The 19825-nt window shown below is 37.1% G+C and overlaps 1 protein-coding gene and 1 long non-coding RNA gene across 2 annotated transcripts; one reads left to right on the top strand and one right to left on the bottom strand.

The window, feature by feature from the left end:
- Positions 1-110: 110 nt before the first annotated feature.
- pstpip2 (proline-serine-threonine phosphatase interacting protein 2) lies at positions 111-11757 on the bottom strand. The gene is made up of 14 exons (XM_020651528.3): positions 11633-11757; positions 10549-10649; positions 6554-6628; positions 5248-5282; positions 5041-5147; positions 4875-4937; positions 4277-4375; positions 3393-3438; positions 2694-2773; positions 2521-2619; positions 1705-1801; positions 1510-1594; positions 1343-1380; positions 111-1189 (listed from the first exon to the last, which is right to left on the bottom strand). Exons 1-14 carry the CDS (start codon positions 11663-11665, stop codon positions 1134-1136), a joined length of 1014 nt encoding a protein of 337 aa, XP_020507184.2. The 5' UTR covers positions 11666-11757; the 3' UTR covers positions 111-1133.
- A 6593-nt stretch (positions 11758-18350) lies between these two features.
- On the top strand, positions 18351-19518 carry LOC136183176 (uncharacterized). Its single transcript, XR_010669014.1, has 2 exons — positions 18351-18800; positions 18911-19518. It is a non-coding gene; the product is annotated as an uncharacterized lncRNA (long non-coding RNA).
- The last annotated feature ends 307 nt before the right edge of the window (positions 19519-19825 follow it).

The following is a 19825-nucleotide window of genomic DNA, read 5'->3' as shown; positions in this document are numbered from 1 at the left end:
ATCTGTAACTTCTAGCATATGCCAGATGAAGGAAAAGACTCACATTGAAATGATCTTGTGTTTGACACTTGACCTGTTAGGAATTATCCAAGAAATAAGAGAAAGAGAAAATGGATAAACAGTCAATTTATTATTACAAAACCAACAGCAGCTCAGATGCACAGTGAAATGCTGTTTAATCCCTCTTCCCTTCTGCAGTTTCAAAATAAGTCACATTTTCAGAAATGTCTACACATGATTGTGCTCTTAACAGATACAGCAAAATCAAAGTGCAAAGTTTAACAGCAGTTCTGAAGTCCTCCAAAAGCAACAACAACCTGTGAAATCATCAACAATAAGCAATTCAATGACTTCAAAGTCCACCTCGCACTAAACTTTCTCACAATAGAAAACAATGCTACATGGCAAGATGTACAAAATGTTGCAGGATGCATGTTCAAAGACAACAAACCGGACTTTAGCAAAAAAAAAGTGAGACAGTGTCAAGAATCTTCACGTCCAACCACAACTTTCCTGTTAGTGGACATGCTAACTCACATTAAAGAGGAAATGACAACTTGTATGCAGATGACACAACATTTTATGTTTAACATATGGATTCAAAGTATGAGTATGATTCAAAAAGAGTGTTGCTTCATAAAGCATACAGAAGTGAAGGTACATTCAGAAGTACGTATGTAGAAGAATAGGCCTCGCACAATATAAATACAGGTATGTGGGTTATAAATATCTAATAAATCTGGATATTAAAAATAACTTTTATATATATTCAGTACCTGATAGCACTGTTATTTGCTTCTCAGTTTTAGCCATTTTGTTTTCACAGAATGTCCTTTACATTGAAATACTGAGCTCTAGTCCTGAATGCATGTTTTGATTTTAAAAATACACACAAGAACATAAACGCTATCTCTGTTTATAAAACTGTGCTATTGTTGATTTTGGGGGGAAAAAAACCCTGACCTCCCCTTAACAGATAAACTCACACAATAATGACACTCATTTCCATCTGGTATCTTTACAGGAAATCACAAAAGAGGAAGTGATGAGACTTGAGTGTCCTTTATGTCTATAACAAAGCTCCAGCACTGCACAGGGAGTACAATAAATCCACCAGCTGATCTGTGTGCGTGTTAGTACTCAATAAGACTGTACCCTGCGTCCTGCACCGTTGAGTAGACATTATTATCTGAAATCAAAGGAAACAATTGTTTTAATGGTTTAGTTTGAAAAGCAGAAGTGTGCAGCAGTGGTACAGTTAACAGTAAAACCACAAGCTCTAATACCCACACTGAATATACACATTAAAAAACACACACACAAGTAAAAAACTAAAACATACCCCTACTGTTGTTTGTTGGATCAGGTAATGGCCCACGCCTGCAATTCGGAAAAAACCATTACAGCCAGTTAGAGCCAAAATATACCAAAGACGTGGCTGACATTCTGAACTGAGGGTGGATAAACAGGCAGGTGACAGCTTCTCCTAGAGCCCATCTCTTTTTTTACCTGATGATTGGTGGAGGGAGTCGAGGCGGAGGAGCTCCGATTGGGGTTCTCTGACCGCTGTAGAAATTCTCATACACAACTGGAGCTATTTGAGCGGAAGACAGATAGCGTTCAAGTTATGTTGCCTGTTTGTTTTGTGTGTGTTATAATGACCTTCCTCTGGTTAATTGTTAATTTTGTAAATGAGTATCCTACTTGGTGGTTTATCACCGGTCCGCCTGAGGTTCACAAAGTGTTCAATGTCTTCCTGGACATCACACTGCTCCAGCGACTTCCTCACTTCCTCATACAGCTATGTGCACACAAAGACCAAAAAAGATAGGGTAAAATCAAGGTCAGAGTTTAACATAGCCATATGTTTAAAGGTAAGCTATGAACATGTAACAATAGGTTGTTACAGCAAATGCATTAAAAAAAAACCTACTGAGAGAGGAAATGAGAACAACAAAGGGAAAAAGAACTTAAGTAAACAGAAAACAATAAGCTGAAAGAAAGAAATAGTCCACATAGAGCTGCCTTTAGCTTTTGGTCAATCTATATCTAATCAATATCAGGAAAGAATGTGGAGTTGAAGCCAGTCTCTAGCCTTCTGACAAACCACAACAACACGCCCAGTCAACGGCCAAATTATGCAAATGTGTGCAAAACTCTAATCGTTATTATCATTAAAACAGATGAGTTATTAGAATATTACTTCCCCCTGTACAGTACAATAAGGAAATGAGCTAAGGAAACCACGACTTTTTTGTATCACGCTGTAAACCTCTTTATTACTGCTGTAAAAAGTGGGCACTTTGTTATCGGCTCGAATAGAGATTCCTTGGCTTTTTTGTAGCCTGCCTCAAGTGGTCACTCGAGGGATTGTTTTGCACTTCTACATTGGCTTCATTTTGCAACGCTGGAGGTTTCCAAATTTGGGGTTTTTCTTTAGAAGGGACCATTTTCACGTCCTTTGTTTATAGAATAATATTGATTATATCAGCTTTATATTACTGCAAATGCAGGCCTTACCTCATCACTGGACACACACTGCAGGGAAAGCTGGTTGAGGTGAGTCCAAACCGTGTTCCTAAGAAAGTTAATACGCTCCATTGCCTGTTTTTCAAACATCTGTAGAAGGGGGAAAAAAAGTAAATGTGTGTTGGTTTTGAACTTTTGGAGTGTCGAGTCTCTTAAAGTCTTACCTCACAGGCCTTGAGGTGTTCCTTCAACCAATCATCTCTGACCTTTCCCATTGTCTTCACATTCTGGTGGTATAACCTGTCTAACGGTCAAGATAGATCAGTTAGAAAGAGTCTTAATCGATCATAAATCACACTGTGGGCTAATAACCAGGCCAGTCTCATGTGCTTCATGGTGGTTGTACGAGCCCCATTCATATCAGCCTTGTTCACACCCATGTACGCATCTCGACTCTACTCGTGTACTGCTGTGTTTGAGCTCAAACTGAATGCAGTTGTGCTAACATGCTTCAAAGGATGCTTATGCTTATTCCTCTTAAGAAATGTCCCTTTAAACCACATGTGTGAACTTAATGATGGCACACAAGGTTTACATTACCAAAGAGATACTTAAGTCTCGCCAGAGGTGGACTGACTGACATGTGTTGAAGTGTTTTTAGACAAAACACAGAGACATAAATGACTCAATTTTCGCTCCTTGCATGGTGGTTCATAGCCATTGATGTAGACAATGGAAGCGTGAATGGAAGCAAAAAGCGTCCCTGTGACTTGGGCTGTTCACTCAGTCATAAAAATCTGTAAAAAATATCAATTATGAGTCACAAGGTCAGATTCAGCTCCCTTTTAGCTGCAGTGTGAACGCAGCCGTAGTCCAGTTTAAGGCCACGACTCAAAATAAAGGTTTTATTTTGAAAAATGTACCTGCTTCTTCTGCATTCTGTTTTGCTTGTTGTGCTTTTGAGTAGAGCTGAAAGATGATGAAAAAGAAGAGATTAGCACTACATGAAAAGATCAGATCAGTATTTTCCAATCTGGTTTCTCAGTGTATGTTAGCTTAAGACGATCAGGGGGAACACAATTTGAACACAACCTTGTATTTGTCATGAGATACCGTAACGCGTATTGAAATCAACACTTTCGATGCAGTGTTCCTTTTTGGGGTAAAATATGTGGAGTTCAAATCTTCTGGAAGAAAGAGTCAACATCTTAAAATTGTTTAGTTGGACAAATGTCAGAAAGTAAGCAGTAAAATGTCTATAACAATTTTAATGATTCCCACATGATGTTTTTAAATAGCTTGTTTAAAAAAAAAAAAAAGGGGGGGGGGGGCCCTGGTGGCATAGTGGTAAGAGTGCGCCCCCCCATGTATGGAGGCCATAGTCCTCCAAGCGGGCGGTCCAGGATCGAAACCCACCTGTGGCTCCTTTCCCGCATGTCATTCCCCACTCTCTCTCTCTCTCTCCCTGATTTCCTACTCTATCCACTGTCCTGTCTCTCCATTAAAGGCACAAAAAGCCCAAAAATAAATCTTAAAAAAATAAAATAAATGTAACAAATCTTAAAACAGGAATGGTTAAAATGGTGCACTCACTATTTCACTTGATAAGAGATGTGTAAACAACTTTCCAAATAAGGGCATTGATCGTCTTGTTGACAGACTGACATTACACTTTAGGGGATGACTGACGAATTCGTACACAAGTATGGACAGGAATGAGCTCAAAGCATGACCTTTTAGCAGAACCAAAGGCAGTGATCCATGCTTTGTCCAAACTTTAAATCGTGCTTCACTGTTTTTATGTTACCTTCTCTATGTGCTTTGTGTTGTTGGTGTTGGTGTTACGATTCACGTTCTGATCTGCTTCTTCTTTATCTCGGCACTTCTGCTCGTACGTCTTCTTTGTCTGGGGACAAACAAAGTCAGGATCAAATCAATCCACTTCAGACCCTTTGTACAGAGCATGACAAGCACTTCTTCTTTTAAAACACTAATGGTACTAAATGCTGCCCTGTGGTTCGCTTCCCAGACTGGTCAACTGAACTTCCCCCACCAAAGAGGAAGAACAGAGAAGGGATGAGCATTTTCACAGTTTTCACATCACAACTGAAACCCCTCTGACACGTCTCCCATCTCTGGTTTTCTGTTTTTAAAAACAACAAACACTGTGAGACCTTTGAATAGAAAAACAACATTAAGCATTTTGTCTTTAGTTTGTCAGGTAAATTACTCTTTACTTGTGCATGTGTCCAAAGTTTAACCAGCTCAGCTTCTCGAAAACATATTACAAGGAAGAGAAAAGAAAAATGTGCAAAGGAAAAGGAGTCCTTGAACTACAAATGATTCTAGTAAGAGTCCATGATGATTAATTCTGAACGTCAGACCTGATTTTATTTTGTACTCACATCCATTGTCTTCTTGAACTGAGAGGACTTCTGTTTGTGGAAAGCATCCATCTGCTGTTCAATCTGGAATCACATACATCGTATTTAGTCAGAAAGCAAACATTTGTTGCAACGAGGCTGCTTTTAAAATCAAAGCATCAAAGTGCTGCAGGATCAAACTGACAACCTTTTTCCTGGCTTCTTTCTGTTTTTCTCTGAAGTCTTCCAGTTTCTTGGCCTCGTCCCTCATGCTCTGTGCCAGCTGTAGGTGTGACAGACTCACGTGTTCAGTCTCTGCGAGGGTTAAAAATGTGTTTTATTGTCTGAGTTACACAGAAGAATAAACTGGAACACAAAGTTCAGTTCAATGACAGTAAACATATCAGGCACTTACGTAATTTGAACACATCCAGGGATCTTTTTAATGTGCTATGAAGAAAAAGAAGAGAAGATTACAAACTCTGCATTAGATGAGTATACCACTCAACTTGAAAAAAATCCAGTAGACCTTTACATTTCCACGACACAACATACAGAGGATGTTAAAGTTCTTCTGTGGAGTTTCTGACCACTAAGGAGCGATGTTCTAAAGAGTGGCACGAGGCAGCAGTTATGTGCTGAGAAACACAGCAAAGTTCAAACATACAGTAAAGTATGAAAAAGTCTGCTGGCATGTAATCAAACATTTAAAAAAAAAAAATAGAAATCCAAATGTTTTAAATGCACATAACATTCTTGTTAGACTGAAAAACAGGTTTCCCATAATTCATGCTGTTGACTTCACGACTTCTTGAAACCTTCTTAATCCAACAAAAAAATTCACATATTTATGTTTGGCCTTTACATTTTTGGTAATTTCAAAATGATACTATACCTTTAATTTAATAATCACTTGTGAAGAAAAGTACCAAAGCTTTAAAAACAAAAACAAAAAAACACGACAGATCTTGAGGCATATTTTTAACTAAAAGTTGCCACGTGCAAATTAGGAAGAGCGCTCTCTAGATTACAGATATGCATAATTAAGACAATGTGCAGATGTCAGCCTGCATATTCTGGTGGTTAGAAAACAAGAAATGTAGTAACTCTGACTTTTTGTTGCCACAGTATCGAAACACGTATTGATATTGATGCATTTTACTGGAATCGTCTCAAAGTAAATGATGTTTCTAATGTCTATATGAAGTGAGTACTCTTTTGTTACCCTCCCCCATTAGTCTTCCTTCCTCTTCCCACATAATCAACACCACTAAACAGAAGCAGCAGCGCACATGCACTGAGTGTAACCACAGACAGAATTGGGAACTAGTCTTGCTGATATAGAAACACCATGTCTACACTGGTACATAAAACCTGACGGACTACAACACAAAGAAACTGCAGAACACAAAATAATGCAATCTTCATTTCTGCTTTCAAACTTGCACATTTTCCCTTGCTTGATGTCGAGACTGACTGACTCTTTTTTTTTTGGGGGGGGGAACTGTTAAGAGAGACAGGAAACGTTAGGAGGGGAGAGCGGCAGATGAAATGCAGAAAAGCCAGAGATTGGCTTCGTACCCATGGCTGCTGCTGCTGCGACAAGGACTTAAGCCCTTGGTTGAGGTCAGCAGCATGTCACTGCTGCAAAGACAGACTCTGTATAAAGATCTGTTCACAAAAAGAAATAACAACCACATCTCAGCGCAGAGGTCACTTACTTCATCTCATTGTGTCCACACACCTTCTTAGACAAACCCAGGAGATCTTTAGCGTACTTCTCTTCAATTGACGCCCTGGAGGAAACAAAAAGAGTCCATGACACACAGATCAAACAAAGGAAGCCTTTAGCTAAGACACCGCAGTTTCATTTACATGTTATCAGTGATGCTGATGATCTAGTTTACATGCACTAACACAGGGTTAGTCATCACTATCAGCCAGCGGACACTTTTAGAAACAGATGTCATAAACTCTCATACTAAATTCCATTTGATTTGTATAATGTAACAATGACAAATAACAGTCTGTTTTGTCATCTGTGTGTCATTACGGATGTCGATCTTGCTGGCTCTGCAAACAAATCCACCTACAGTATGGGTGCAAATTCAGTTAATAAAGAACCTGAACCAGAACCTGCAGCTGAAGCTGATGCAAACTTTGTCCTGATCACTGACAAATTCTGTACATTCATAAAAGAAAACATTCAATGTTTAATGTGTGTACAACTACATTCCCGAATATTTGAACAAATTATTGAATGTGTATAAACTGCTAACAGATTCTAAAATGAGGAAATTTAAAGAATATTCCCAAACAGATCACACAGGGGAGGAATTCTGATCCACTATGAGCACTTATCGGTTGTCAGAAAACAAAAAAGAAAAGCGCTATACGAGCTCTGGTCCATTTACCATTTATCTATTATCAATGAGATTACATTGTCAGTAAAAATCTAGACCCTATGTGTGTGGAACAAGACAAGACACGGGATCCATTCTAGTTACACTGACCCCACTTTCTCTTACTGTAATAGTATTGTGTCTTCCGATTCAGGAAGTGAACAGGGCCATCAGATACTCAGCTGACACCGTGCAATTTAAAGAAAAACACGACAAGGGCTTTCTGTGTAACAGTACAAGTATCTGTGTGCTGTTTGGTGCATATTTATGAATGCATTTTTACATCACTGACCAAAAACAACATTGAGTAAATTCCTATATTTTTATTTTGATAGGAATAAATGCAATTTCAAGTCCAAAGCTCCCCTCCCCCCTCTGCCCATACAGCTACACTATACATTATATGAATTCAAAACATTTCCTTTATTTGCATTCTTGTCAAGTCAAACATAAATATTTGAATGGTCTTTATATTTGGGTTTTCTTGTTTTCTTTTTAACCACATGGTATTTCAAGCACGAGTCCAGACTGTAGATTTTGTGGCTGTTGTTGCGATATTTTGGAAACCTTTGTAAAAACTTCACATGCTAAAATGAGGATACTTTCAGTTACGTTATTGTGTAATATCCTCATGTGCTATATAATTATAGTTGTTTGTGTGCGTGTGTGTGTGTGTGTGTGTGTGTGTGTGTATTTGTGTGTGTGGATGGCTATTACGCAGTGTTTCCCCAAAGTTTGTAATGTGCCAACAAACAGTCCTTAAAGTTGCTTGAATTTTAGTTCAACATAATACAAAACCCTTTTCTGACTCAGGGGTTGTCTGACACAATTCCAGCCCAAGTTTAAAATTTTGAAAGGGTGGGTAAAAACTAACTTCAATCACTCACCAGAGAGGAAGAGAGAGAGAGAGAGAGAGAGAGAGAGGGAGTATACCAGGTCATTAGAGACACTTACCTCACACACGCAAAAAAGGATATGAAATATGAGCAAAGACCAAAACCATCCGTTCCTGCAGTGTGAAGTAGATCAATGAGCAAAACACAGCAGCACGTTATGTGAGCTGTTGTAGCTGGAGAAAGCACAAAACCAGCCTGAACAATACTGTGTGACCAACTGTGTATCACTGCACCAGTCATCTGTTTCTGCACTACGTATCTCTGTATATAACTGAACAAACATAACAAAGAAGGAAACTAAAAGTCCTTTTTACACTCGTTTTACGAGAGATGTAACGATTGGGACAATCAGGGCCGATTCCAAGAACAATGTTTGTTTCATGACTTCTTTTTGAGTAAGACTCGCACACTGCTAACATGAAAACAAGTCAGAGTTTGACTTCCTCTGCCCAATAAAAAACCTGAGTCAGGAGTTACATGCACTAGAGTTACATGCCAGAATTAAGTTAATTTGGCACAACAAATAAACTTCAGCTACTGACATCAGTTCATGCATCATTATTTGCGGATGTCTGTCAACATAGATAATATATCGGCGCATCCCCACTTTTACTTCAATCTTTTTTTCTTAAGTTGTTTACAGTTATTTGTATATATTAAATCATATTACATCATTAGCAAAGTTACATTTTCAATTTGTATTGTTAATCAAAACACCAACTGCTTATATGACTAAATGCTTTTGTAATACTGCAACAGTGCACAGCTCTGTTTTTTTTTATATTTAACTTCATGTTATTATTTTATCATACTTCATTTTGTGTTTTATTTGCACACTTGCTTTGGCAATTTATGTTTCCCATGCAAGAGACGGAGAAAGAGAGAGAAAGTGAGAGAGGTAGAGTTAGAGAGAGAGCAATAGAGAGAGGGAGAGAGAACAAGTGAGAGAGGGGGGGAGAGAAAGGAGGCCAGATAACGATTCTCATGAGGAAGGAGGAAATCAAAACATTTGTATGACTCTATTATAGAACAGATCAAAATCAGGCTGCTACAGTACTGTAATATAGTCAACTTTCCCAAATAAATTAATTGCTGTAATTCTTCTATCATGCAACAATAGTGTGCAGGAATAAATGCTGGTCTTCTAGTAGATTGCATTATAAAGGTAGAAAAACTCTTCTGATCAGAATATCAAACTACAATTCAAATTCAAATGCGTCACAACCACAGCTGCCAGAATAATTGGTCTCCCCACACCCAACCTAACAGAACTCAATAACAGGGCCCATCACACGCATTGCAACCTCAATAGAACAGGACATTCAGGACACTGAACACTCACCTTGCCCCACTTCCCTCAGGACGGAGGTATAGAGCACTGAGGTGCAGAAAGGCTCGCCTCGGGAGGAGCCTGATCCCCGCTGTAATAACGGCCCCGAACAAAAGGCCTCGCTGAACCAGGCCAGAAATGGGAACTCTTGACTGTTGTCTAACTCTGTTTGTTTGTGTTATTCTCTGTTTTTGTTTTTTTTGTGTGTGTATAAATGTTCTTTGGTGGGATCTGTCTGTTGGACAGTAACGGTGCTGTAAAAAAGAATTTCCCCTCGGGGACAATAAAGTCGAAAGTCGAAAGTCGAAATTATAAACAAATTATACGATACTTCTGCCTTTAAAGTTAATGAGAATGTTTCCTGGCTTTTAGTGCTGTCATTACATGTTTAGATATAACAGATTTTAAAACACCAGAACGGTGACCAGCTGTTGATCATTTCTTTGTACTTTATGTTCTGTAATGAGATGCTAAAACCCCTCAACCCTAACCTGGCCCTTCAACTATGTGCTGCTTCATGTGATATTGCTGAACAACTCCTCCTCACATAGAAATGTTTAACCTTCTCGCATCGCTTTCATTAATTGCTCCATGTTAATTTTCACTATGGAGGTATAATATCTCTTTCACTAATACATCGTGCAACTTTCTACTATAATGACTCTACAAAGTCTATATTTCACGTTCCTCCTTTTTTTAAAACTTTTCTTCTTCTGTTCTTATCTGACTTTTGTTCACTTTCCGGTACTTTGTCAACCACTGAAAATATAAGTAACTGTTTTCTAAATACTGCTGCATCAATAAAGTTCACTGTGATTGTGATCAAAACCAAGAAGCCACAAGAGCCTACAAACTGAACTTTATCACCCTGTTCGTATCACTAGACGTAACCTTTATGATGCCTTTGAGTATTGCTGCCTAGTTAACGCATGATAAGAACTACCACAAATTCAGAGCCCATGTACAGTCTTGATGACCTGGAACAGATCAGAACTTACACAGGAATATCTTCAAATTCAAATAAACTTTATAAAACCCACTAAGGGCCGTTGGTCCTGGTTACATCCTCGCATAGAACATGGCATTACCTCGCTTTCATGAACTCCTCCACCTCCTTGCACGTCCTCTTGCCATCATTGAGATACTGAATGATCGCATCATAGCCACCGGTGCTGGTCAAGTCAGAGTTCTGTTCAGTAAGATGGAAAATATTTCATTCTGATTATCCTCGATGGATTCAAAATGTGGTACATTTAGAGATACTCCCTGGCAATATAGAGGTATTCAATGATACAAATGTCTGGAGTGGATTCACACTTAAACTGATCAAAATCTGCTCTACACTCAGACATAATCATATGCTTTAACATTAAGATAACACACAGTGTAAATTGATGTTTTGCTCATAACTTCTCCACAATTAAGGTAAGCTGAGGAGAGCGACATCATATAATCAACATACAGTAACCATGGCGATGTTCAAATCAGTAGATAACTGACTTTATATCTCTTTAAAGTGATAATAAAGCAAGGTTATTGTGCTGTTAAATACATTAGATTTGACTCTATAGGGAATTCATTTTAATATAAAGGTAGTTGTGTTATGATAGGGTTTTTGTTATTTTAAGTATTGAACTACTGGATTTGGCTTTCTACGACTTTAGTGAGTATCCCATTTTATATGCTACTTTACAATACACCACTTAAAACTTACTTTTTACTTTACTTTTTAAGTAACTTTATAGTTTGTAGACTACTTCTGATTCAATACCAAAAACGTATGATGAGTTGATAATGACTAAGAACATAAAATGCAACTTTTACATCTCTGCACAAGTTATTCAACTGACAACAAAATATAGTAAGTAGCCTATTCACCTGTTTTACTTTGAATACTTGAGGTTTATTTTACTTACGTCTTGTCATAGGTGTGATATTCTAGACATAATGTAACCGAGGGTCATTTAACGCGCCTATACTTCAATATAAAATGTGATATTAACACTTTTAATAGTTTTGAAACCCACAAAGAGAGATGGAGCATTAAAAGAAAAAAGAAAGACAAACTAAAGTGAAATGGAGCGATACAGAATAACCTTCCTGCAAATACAAATATTAACTTTCTTTTTCTTTTCTTTTTTTAGATCTAACAACACAGCAGTAGACACTTACCCAGAAGAAATCCTGAAAATGTAGGTTTTTCATAGCTGTAGTAACAGACTGAGACACCGCAGTGTGGCACAGGTCTGGAAGCTGACTGACAGTGACCGTTCAACTCTGCTTGATAAAGAGGACTGTGCACATGGGAGTTAACGTCAACAGTTCTCACGCTCAGTTTGATCGTGCTGCCCCCTAGTGGTCAATGAGTGTATGCACATGGTTAATTGTTGAAGCGATTAGTGATCAAAATTCAAATGATAAAGCTAATTAGAAAATTAAAATGCATTTACAGAAATGCTTTTTAATTTTCAGAATATGAGTGTATTATTTGACTCAAAAATAAAATGATGATTAATTTATCTAATTTGAACTTTAGTTTTCAACTTCAAAAATGCACATTCTTTGACTAAGTTAAAATGAAGAAGAAAATTACATTCGCTTTATCATTTTCAAAAAATGCCCTGCTAAATTTGTATCATAATTCAAATGAAAAAGCTAATTTAAAAATGAAAATACATTAAAAGAAACACGTTTTAATTTTCAGATTATAGGTGCATTATTTGACCTATATTTAAAATGAATATTCAGTCATCCAGTTTGCATTATAGTTTTACTCTCTGTGTATGCATATTCTATGACATAAGTCAAATGAAAACGAAAACGAAATGGCAAAGTGGACTTCCATAGTTAATAGCATCAGTCAGGTATAAAGTTAAACTTGTTGGGACACAGACAGAAATCATCAATATTGATGTCTCTTCTGAGCCAGCGAAGCAAACATGACCATCAAGAAGATGACTGATTGACAAGGTGATCAACAGCACGCTGCCGACAGTTCTGTTTACTTTTTCACATAAAAAATATACAATGCACTCACTGTGATTTCTTTTTATGTGAAAAAGTGAACAAAGGCTGTCACTAGTGTCCTGAAGAGGTAAGTCTGCCGCTTTGTCTACAGGGGGCGCCAAGATCATCACAAAACAAAAGTTCCTCACAAAAGCTGATTTATAGGCTGATAGTGGTGAAAAATTATGACCTCAACTTAGCTTGTAAAAGTCAGTTTGTTAGTGAGGTTATTATTATTCTTAGTTAAGGAAGAGGTGTTCAGATTATTAACTGATGAGAAGCAGTAAGTCTACTAATATCACATAAAACAATGTACTCAAATCCATGCCCTGTATTTAAAAAATGTCCTTATGAATCTAGGCCTGTTTAACTGCACAAAAATGTATCATATTATTAAAAGACCTACGTACATGAATAGGCTACACACATATATGTATATATATATATATATATATATATATATATAAAGTTAATATAAATGCTTTGAATCATAGAACTGGCTATTCAGGTATAATCATAAACACTACATGATAGAGAAAAATGAAAAATAATGCATTATTTTAACAAGGAAGCAGAATGTATCCATACTGATATAGCCTAGATACTGTTTTACAACCACCCTTAATAATCTGTCTATTTGTTAAGTAGGACAGTTTCAGTTTCACGGTTTTGAAATCTTGCAGTTATAGATGACTAACAGAAAAAATGTTAGAAGCATCACTTCATTTTACACACGTAATTTCAGTGACTTGACCTCATACAGTATATCAAAATATTTATGAAGGGAAGTGGGAAGAGTTGAGTGGCAGGTTTGGGCAGTCAGGTGACTGGAAATTATGGTTCATCGCAGGTCAGGTGAAGTAACAAGGTCTGAAATGACAGGAGAAAATAAACAATCACAATAAGGAAAATGACCAAAAAAAAGATGAAATAAGGCTAATGTTTAAACTGAATCCCAGTATTTGTGGCAAGGTAGGAAAGCTGTATGATTAGGAATAAAGTGGGAAAATAATCTAATACTAAGAAATTCCCATCACATGTGCAAAATAAATTATATGAAAAATGTATTCCAACCATAACACCTTAAGACACACATGCATTCAGTCCACACCTCATGGCCCTATATCGCTATGAGCCGGTGTTTGAGACATTATCTGTAAAAGGTCGATTTTTCACTTTTTTTTAGGGAGAACGGGGGACTAGAGTTCAGAATTACTGAATTATTTTTCCAAGAAAAAGGACAATACTGCAGTCAACTTGCATCAGAATTTTCATCTTTATTATAGACAACTTTTTGTAATGACATTAGTTCATTTATTGTCTGCAGCGGCTCATTGGTGGCCTCGATCTTGAGGTTAACAGTGTCACTGAAAACGTGTTCACAGTTTTTCTCAAAATTTGTTATTCCGTGTTTAAACACTTGCGTAAAGAAACCTTGTGACCTTCTCTGAAATGATTTAAACTTACTTCAGAGGATTGTTTAAGACAAACAGACAAACCGGTGAAACCAACCCGTCTAACCTGTGTAAGTGTTAGAGATCATCAGAGTAAATGTTTAATAATTACTTTGTTCTTTCCCCCGAAAGGCATGGGAACCTTTTTTGACCTCCTCCACTTCCAAACATCGGAAAAAGGCATGAGGTCATATCCTCAGGCATCTTATGTAAGATAATTCCACAACATCAAAACAACAACAACAATAACACACCGTATGTTGACGTGCAGGTAAAGCACATGACTAAACTGTGCAGGTATACTGTAGCTCTGATAAGCCTGTTCAGAGTACACGAGCAGTGAAAACACCCTCTGCCTCTCTGTCTCTCTTCATAATACTTCAGCATGTGGCAATAAAAGTCAAGCACAGAGGGCTCACTGATTTATAACATCTGTTATCAGCGAAGAGGCCCGAGCTCTCTGCATCCTCGTGACCTTTTTTTTTGCAATTTAGATGGACTAGATTTTTCTTGAAATTTTAAGTTTGAGGTGATTGAATTCAATTCTTCCAGTGTACACCACTTTCCACTTTAAGGTGGTATTTAAAGCATCAGTTAAAGCTATATGTCTCCCTTTGTAAGATTGATTTGATAATTGTATACAAACATAACATCAATAATAACATCTTAGGCTGTGAGTTGAGGCCTGTTACAACATTTCACAAGTCTGTTTGTTGTTAGAAGTTTCACCAAAGAGCTATTCCCCCCTCTCAGTGTTGCACATGGTTTCTTTTAAGACTGTTGGAGGCTGACGCACATTCAAACCCTGGCTGACGTACTAATATAAAACTTTTTTTTCTTCCAGTATTAAAACACTTACGGTATTTAAAAGCTAATTGGGAGCAGCACAAGACTCTAAGACAAATTCCCCCATGACAAAAAAGTGTAAATATTGTATCATATTGATTTTGATTTGAATTTTGATTCCGAACATGTAACATAAGACAAATGTGAACATTAAAAAATAATAATTACAAACAGTGGAAAGTATAATGCAGTAAAAATTGTCTGACACTTTCTGAACAAAAAGGAAATTAAAGTAAATCCCACCCCCTCTCCATCTATAAAGCTAGCTTCCTATTTTTAATATGATTGTAAATGTATAATATAATATAATATGAAAAATTAAGTATTGTATCGTTATGTCATATTGTACGGTAACATATCATATTGTGTTGTGACGTATCGTATCGTATCGTATCGTATCGTATCGCATCGCATAGTATCGTATCATATCGTGTGATCTTATTGCATTGTGTCATATTGTATGGTATCATATCGTATTGTGTTGTGACGTATCTTATCCTATCGTGTCATCTTATCGTACCGTATCGGATCGCACCGTACCGTACCGTACCGTATCGTATCGTATCGTATCTTATCGTTTCTTATCGTATCTTATCGTATCTTATCGTATCATGTTTTATTGTATCGTATTGATTTTGATTTGAATTTTGATTCCAAACATTTAACATAAGACAAATGTGAGCATTTAGGAACATAAGTAATAATTATAAACAGTGAAAATTGTAATGCAGAAGAAATGGTCAGACACTTAAATATTTAAGTGACATGTCCGAAAAGGAGTGGCAAGGAGTAAATACAAAAAATAAGTATCGTATTGTAAAATTTGCTGTTGCGTCGTATCGTATCTTATCGTATTGTATGATTTCTTGTTGCATTGTATCGTATGGTATATAATATTGTATCATATGGTATCGTATCATATCACGTGACATCTGTCCTCTTTTCCTTTTGAATTGTTACATTATAGTGGCGTTAAAGAAATAGATAGTTATACTGAATCAATGTAATAATAAGGATAAGGAAAATAACTTATAATGTTTTGTTATTGTCCTACAAACTTTTGTTATATTTGATGTAATTGGCCAGTGTGAAAAAAATCATTTTAAACATTCTCAACAATAAATATAATGTTCACAGATATCTTTAATATATAGTCTCTTTACAAAGAAGATGAATACATTTAATAGTCCTTCATGTAAACATGTGCTATATTTAACAGCTGAACAGCTCCTCATGTAAGTATTATGATAAGTTCTTTACCTCGTCATCCTGCATACTTTATGTGTGTCCTATATATATATTAAATCTGTTTCTATTATTGTTGTAAAGATACAATAATCAAATTACCAATTTAAAGAGGAAAGCAAAGGTTGGATAAAAATTCAGCCTCGTTAATCTTATCAGGTCTTCTTCTGATTGGACCGTTAAGGTCTGGAGCTACAGGTTGGGAATCACTTTTCTTAAAATGTTAGCCATATATAAAAAATATTATAAAGTAGCTAAAAGTGCACTGGATAAGCATTAATGAACAAATATTGTAATACAATTAAGAACACAGATTTTTCAGAATAACTAGTTCAACCTTTGATGCTTTTGGCACATTTCAGTTACACTTTATTTATTTATTTTAAATTGAATATTTTACATACATGTATTGGCTTATTGGTACTTGTAAAGAGTCTGAATTTCCCTACAGTTATTTTAGGTCATGCTTATGTTTTGGTTCCCCAAATGTCATATAGTTCCTGTATTCAATTTCCTGTAATCCCCCTATCTTTTTGAAAAGTGTGTCACTGACTCCAATGCACGATGATTCAGTTTTCTTACATAAAACAAACATATGTTACTCTATTCCAGCCAATGTCTCTCAGATCACCTGACTGCAGTCGCTGTTATTTCCCCGGAACTTCCTTGTTTCTGCAGACGGAGAGAGATAGCTGCAGGCAAGCTGAGACATGTTTATGATGCACATGCTGAGCAGAATATTCAGACCTCGGCCCTTTCCTGGCAAACTTTGCTAAATTTCAGTCTATCAGTTTTCAGTTTCTGTTGGTTAAGGTCACAGCCCTGCTGTTTGTGACGTAGTTAGACGCAGTGTTGCTTTATGAAATGCCTCTCTGATGACAAAATGAACTCAGTCTACAAATGTTGTTTTTAATGTTGTCCAGACATCACGTGATATAACTTCTGATCACATGCCATGCTGGTTATTTAGCAGTTTAAGTCTTTATATAATCTATAAAATGACGTTAGTGTTACATGGCCTACATTCAGCAAACAACCCCAATGTCCGATTATCTTATCACCATCACCACCCGTTAGGACACAAAATCAGCTACCGATGCTCCTGTGAACTGTTGTTGTCCGTTCTTACGCTGACAAAAACAGTAAAACTTTATGGGATTATATAAGTGTGAGGTTAAAACTATCTTCTCTCTTAATCAGTGTGATCTGTCATGCTTAAATCTTGCTTCACATGACACACTGTAGGAGGTTTGTTTTTAACTTCCTGCCATGGTAGTTGTGACCTAATTCACAAACCTATATATTTCACTTGAAGAGAATCTGATATTATCAAATAAACCTGAAAATGACAATCCAAATATGTTTTAATATAGTACATTCATTCTAATAGATTCCTAAAATGTGGGGCGCAGGCAGCCTAGTGGTTAATGCGTGTGCCCCATGTAAAGAGGCCGTAGTCCTCTGAGCAGACGGCCAGGTTTAAAATCTGCCCTGTGGCTCCTTTCCTGCCTGAAAATGCAACACTGTTCAAGGTTTTAAATAAAGAAAATAAAAATTATTTAATTTAAGTACAATTTTGATCCAGTTTTGAAATTGTTATTGTATTTTTTCAAGGCCATACACGCTCTTAGGTTTCCAGGATACAGAAACACATGGCATACATGTATCATGGAGGCATGCTCCGGTGCATAAATCCAGTGAACATCTACGAATAAAGCAGCAGATACAACAGAAAGAGGGAGAAAAAAAATGTGTCGGGTATTAAAGCAATGACGTAAAAAAATGCTTGTCACAGCAAAGACAAATCATGTCATACACATCTATTAATGATGCTCCAGGACGTCAGGATCCAATCAGAGAGCACACTTAGACTTAATCGTCCACCTTCAAATAATCCCAAATCATGTCCCAGGGAGATCCCCCCCCCCCCCACACACACACACACACACACACACACACACATACACACCCAACTGTCACTTAATCTACTCAGCATATACATGTTTAAAAAGCGGTTTCAGTCATCACACAGATCCTTTTGCTTTCTTTTTCTTCTTTAAAGAATCCTGGACTGAGAGGAATAACTGAGTCAGACCAGCTGCTTGAAATGTGAATTACCTGAGTCGAGAGAGGTCTGACCAAACAACAGTTGCATCGAAGGAAAGTTCTTGTGACAATTTCCAGCACAAGTTGTCATCAGACAGTTTAGAGTTTGGATGATGTGGTGATAGTATCCATTCAGTTTCTTATATTGTGTGAGCTTTTAGCATTTTCGACCAAATTACCTGTTTTTATATTTTCATGTATTGTTTGATATTTGAGGCTCCATACATCTAAAATGTAATGTCTTTATATGACCCCTTTTACCGTCCTTAAACCGCTCATGTGTGTCCTTAAACACGTATATGTTTCATTAAAGTGCAAACACAAACCCTTTGGCACAAACAGCACAGTAATCCTACCTGTTGTGTTCTACGAATTGTAAAATACGTAGGTTCACGTTTTACATAATGCAGCTGATTAAAAGAGTCAGAAAACAATTCTGTGAACACAGACGTCTACCTCGGTGTGGGAGGAACTTGGCTATAGCCTTCGGGGATTCCTCAGCCACAAAGTTACGTCACACACAGTATTTAAGCACCGGCACTGCTATCAATAGGTCAAACCTGTTGCCTCTTGTCAAACAACAACCAGAGAGCTTTCACAGCGCCGAGGGGAAGAAAAACTGAACTTTTAAATGTTTTCTTTGCTTTTGAGGAGCATTGTTGTCACAGAAATGGCTAGCCATGGTGAGTAAGCAAGAAGATTTTATTTAACCTGGCATGTTTTTATTTAATCTTCATAAAGGCATACTTGTGTGATGTCATTGATACTCAAATTGTCTCTCTTTTGCCCTCAGATTATCCTGAAACTCTGGATGCCTGCGCACATCAGCTGCGTCAAATTGGAGACCTACTAGACTGGAAATACAAGCTGCTGGAGATTCTCATCAAGAACTACAAGACTGTCACAAAAATCTAACAGGACGTGGCAGCATTTCAAGAGGAATTTTGACTAAACTGAATGGCAATGAGAGCCAGAGCGGAAGAGTCTCAGGTATTGACTCATTAGAGGCAAAATGGCTGCACTCAAGGTGGATGTAAGCAGGCGGAAACCCCCGGATGGACATGTTTGATGTGAACTGTCTGTGGACTGCTTTATTATTCCAGACTAGAGCTCTGCAGTGGAAGCCAGATGTGTGGGATGTTTTTGATCCACCAATTGGGACCTATTGGGAACAAAAGTGGAACATCTGAATGGAAGTCATGCTAGGAGATGCTGATGCTCTATACACACTAATGTATATATGTACGGACATTTATGAATGTTATTCTCTGTTAATTAACGTATGTCAACTGAAGAACTGAAGACTGAAGAATTAAGACTCTTTCTTTATTGTGATAACACTTTCTTTCTATCTTTGGAAGAATTTCATGAGTGGTTAATAAATAATTGCAATTCGATCAATCCAGTATCTGGTCTGATAATCTGTTTCATAATTGACAAAGTAGAAAACGGATTAAAGTAAGACTGACGCCAACAATTGTCATCAAAGTTAGGTCATAAATTTAGCATGTTTGGAAATATGCTCAAAGCTCTTAACAGCTAAATCAGAGGATAGTGTCAACCCTGTTGGCTGAATGTTAAAATGCCATCGGTAGCTAAGCATGAAGCTCAATACAGAGAGGCAAATTAATTCATTTTTACACTTCTGTACAGATAAACAACTGGTGATAGGATCATTGGGCTAAGAGTTTAACAGTGAAAGCATTTG

Source organism: Labrus bergylta, chromosome 17 (genome assembly GCF_963930695.1).
Source record: "Labrus bergylta chromosome 17, fLabBer1.1, whole genome shotgun sequence".
Classification (NCBI taxonomy): Eukaryota; Metazoa; Chordata; class Actinopteri; order Labriformes; family Labridae; genus Labrus; species Labrus bergylta.
Note: the sequence above shows the minus strand (reverse complement) of the source record. Positions and strands in the feature narration are given on the sequence as shown.

Excerpts from the sequence above, each read along its gene's own strand:
- pstpip2 (XM_020651528.3), bottom strand. The coding sequence starts at position 11,665 with ATGAAAAACCTACATTTTCAGGATTTCTTCTGG. Across the intron at positions 10,650-11,632 it reads ATTTTCAGGATTTCTTCTGG|AACTCTGACTTGACCAGCAC; the intron begins GTAAGTGTCTAC and ends CTTACTGAACAG. Across the intron at positions 2,774-3,392 it reads ACAGAATGCAGAAGAAGCAG|ACAGGTTATACCACCAGAAT; the intron begins GTACATTTTTCA and ends CTTGACCGTTAG.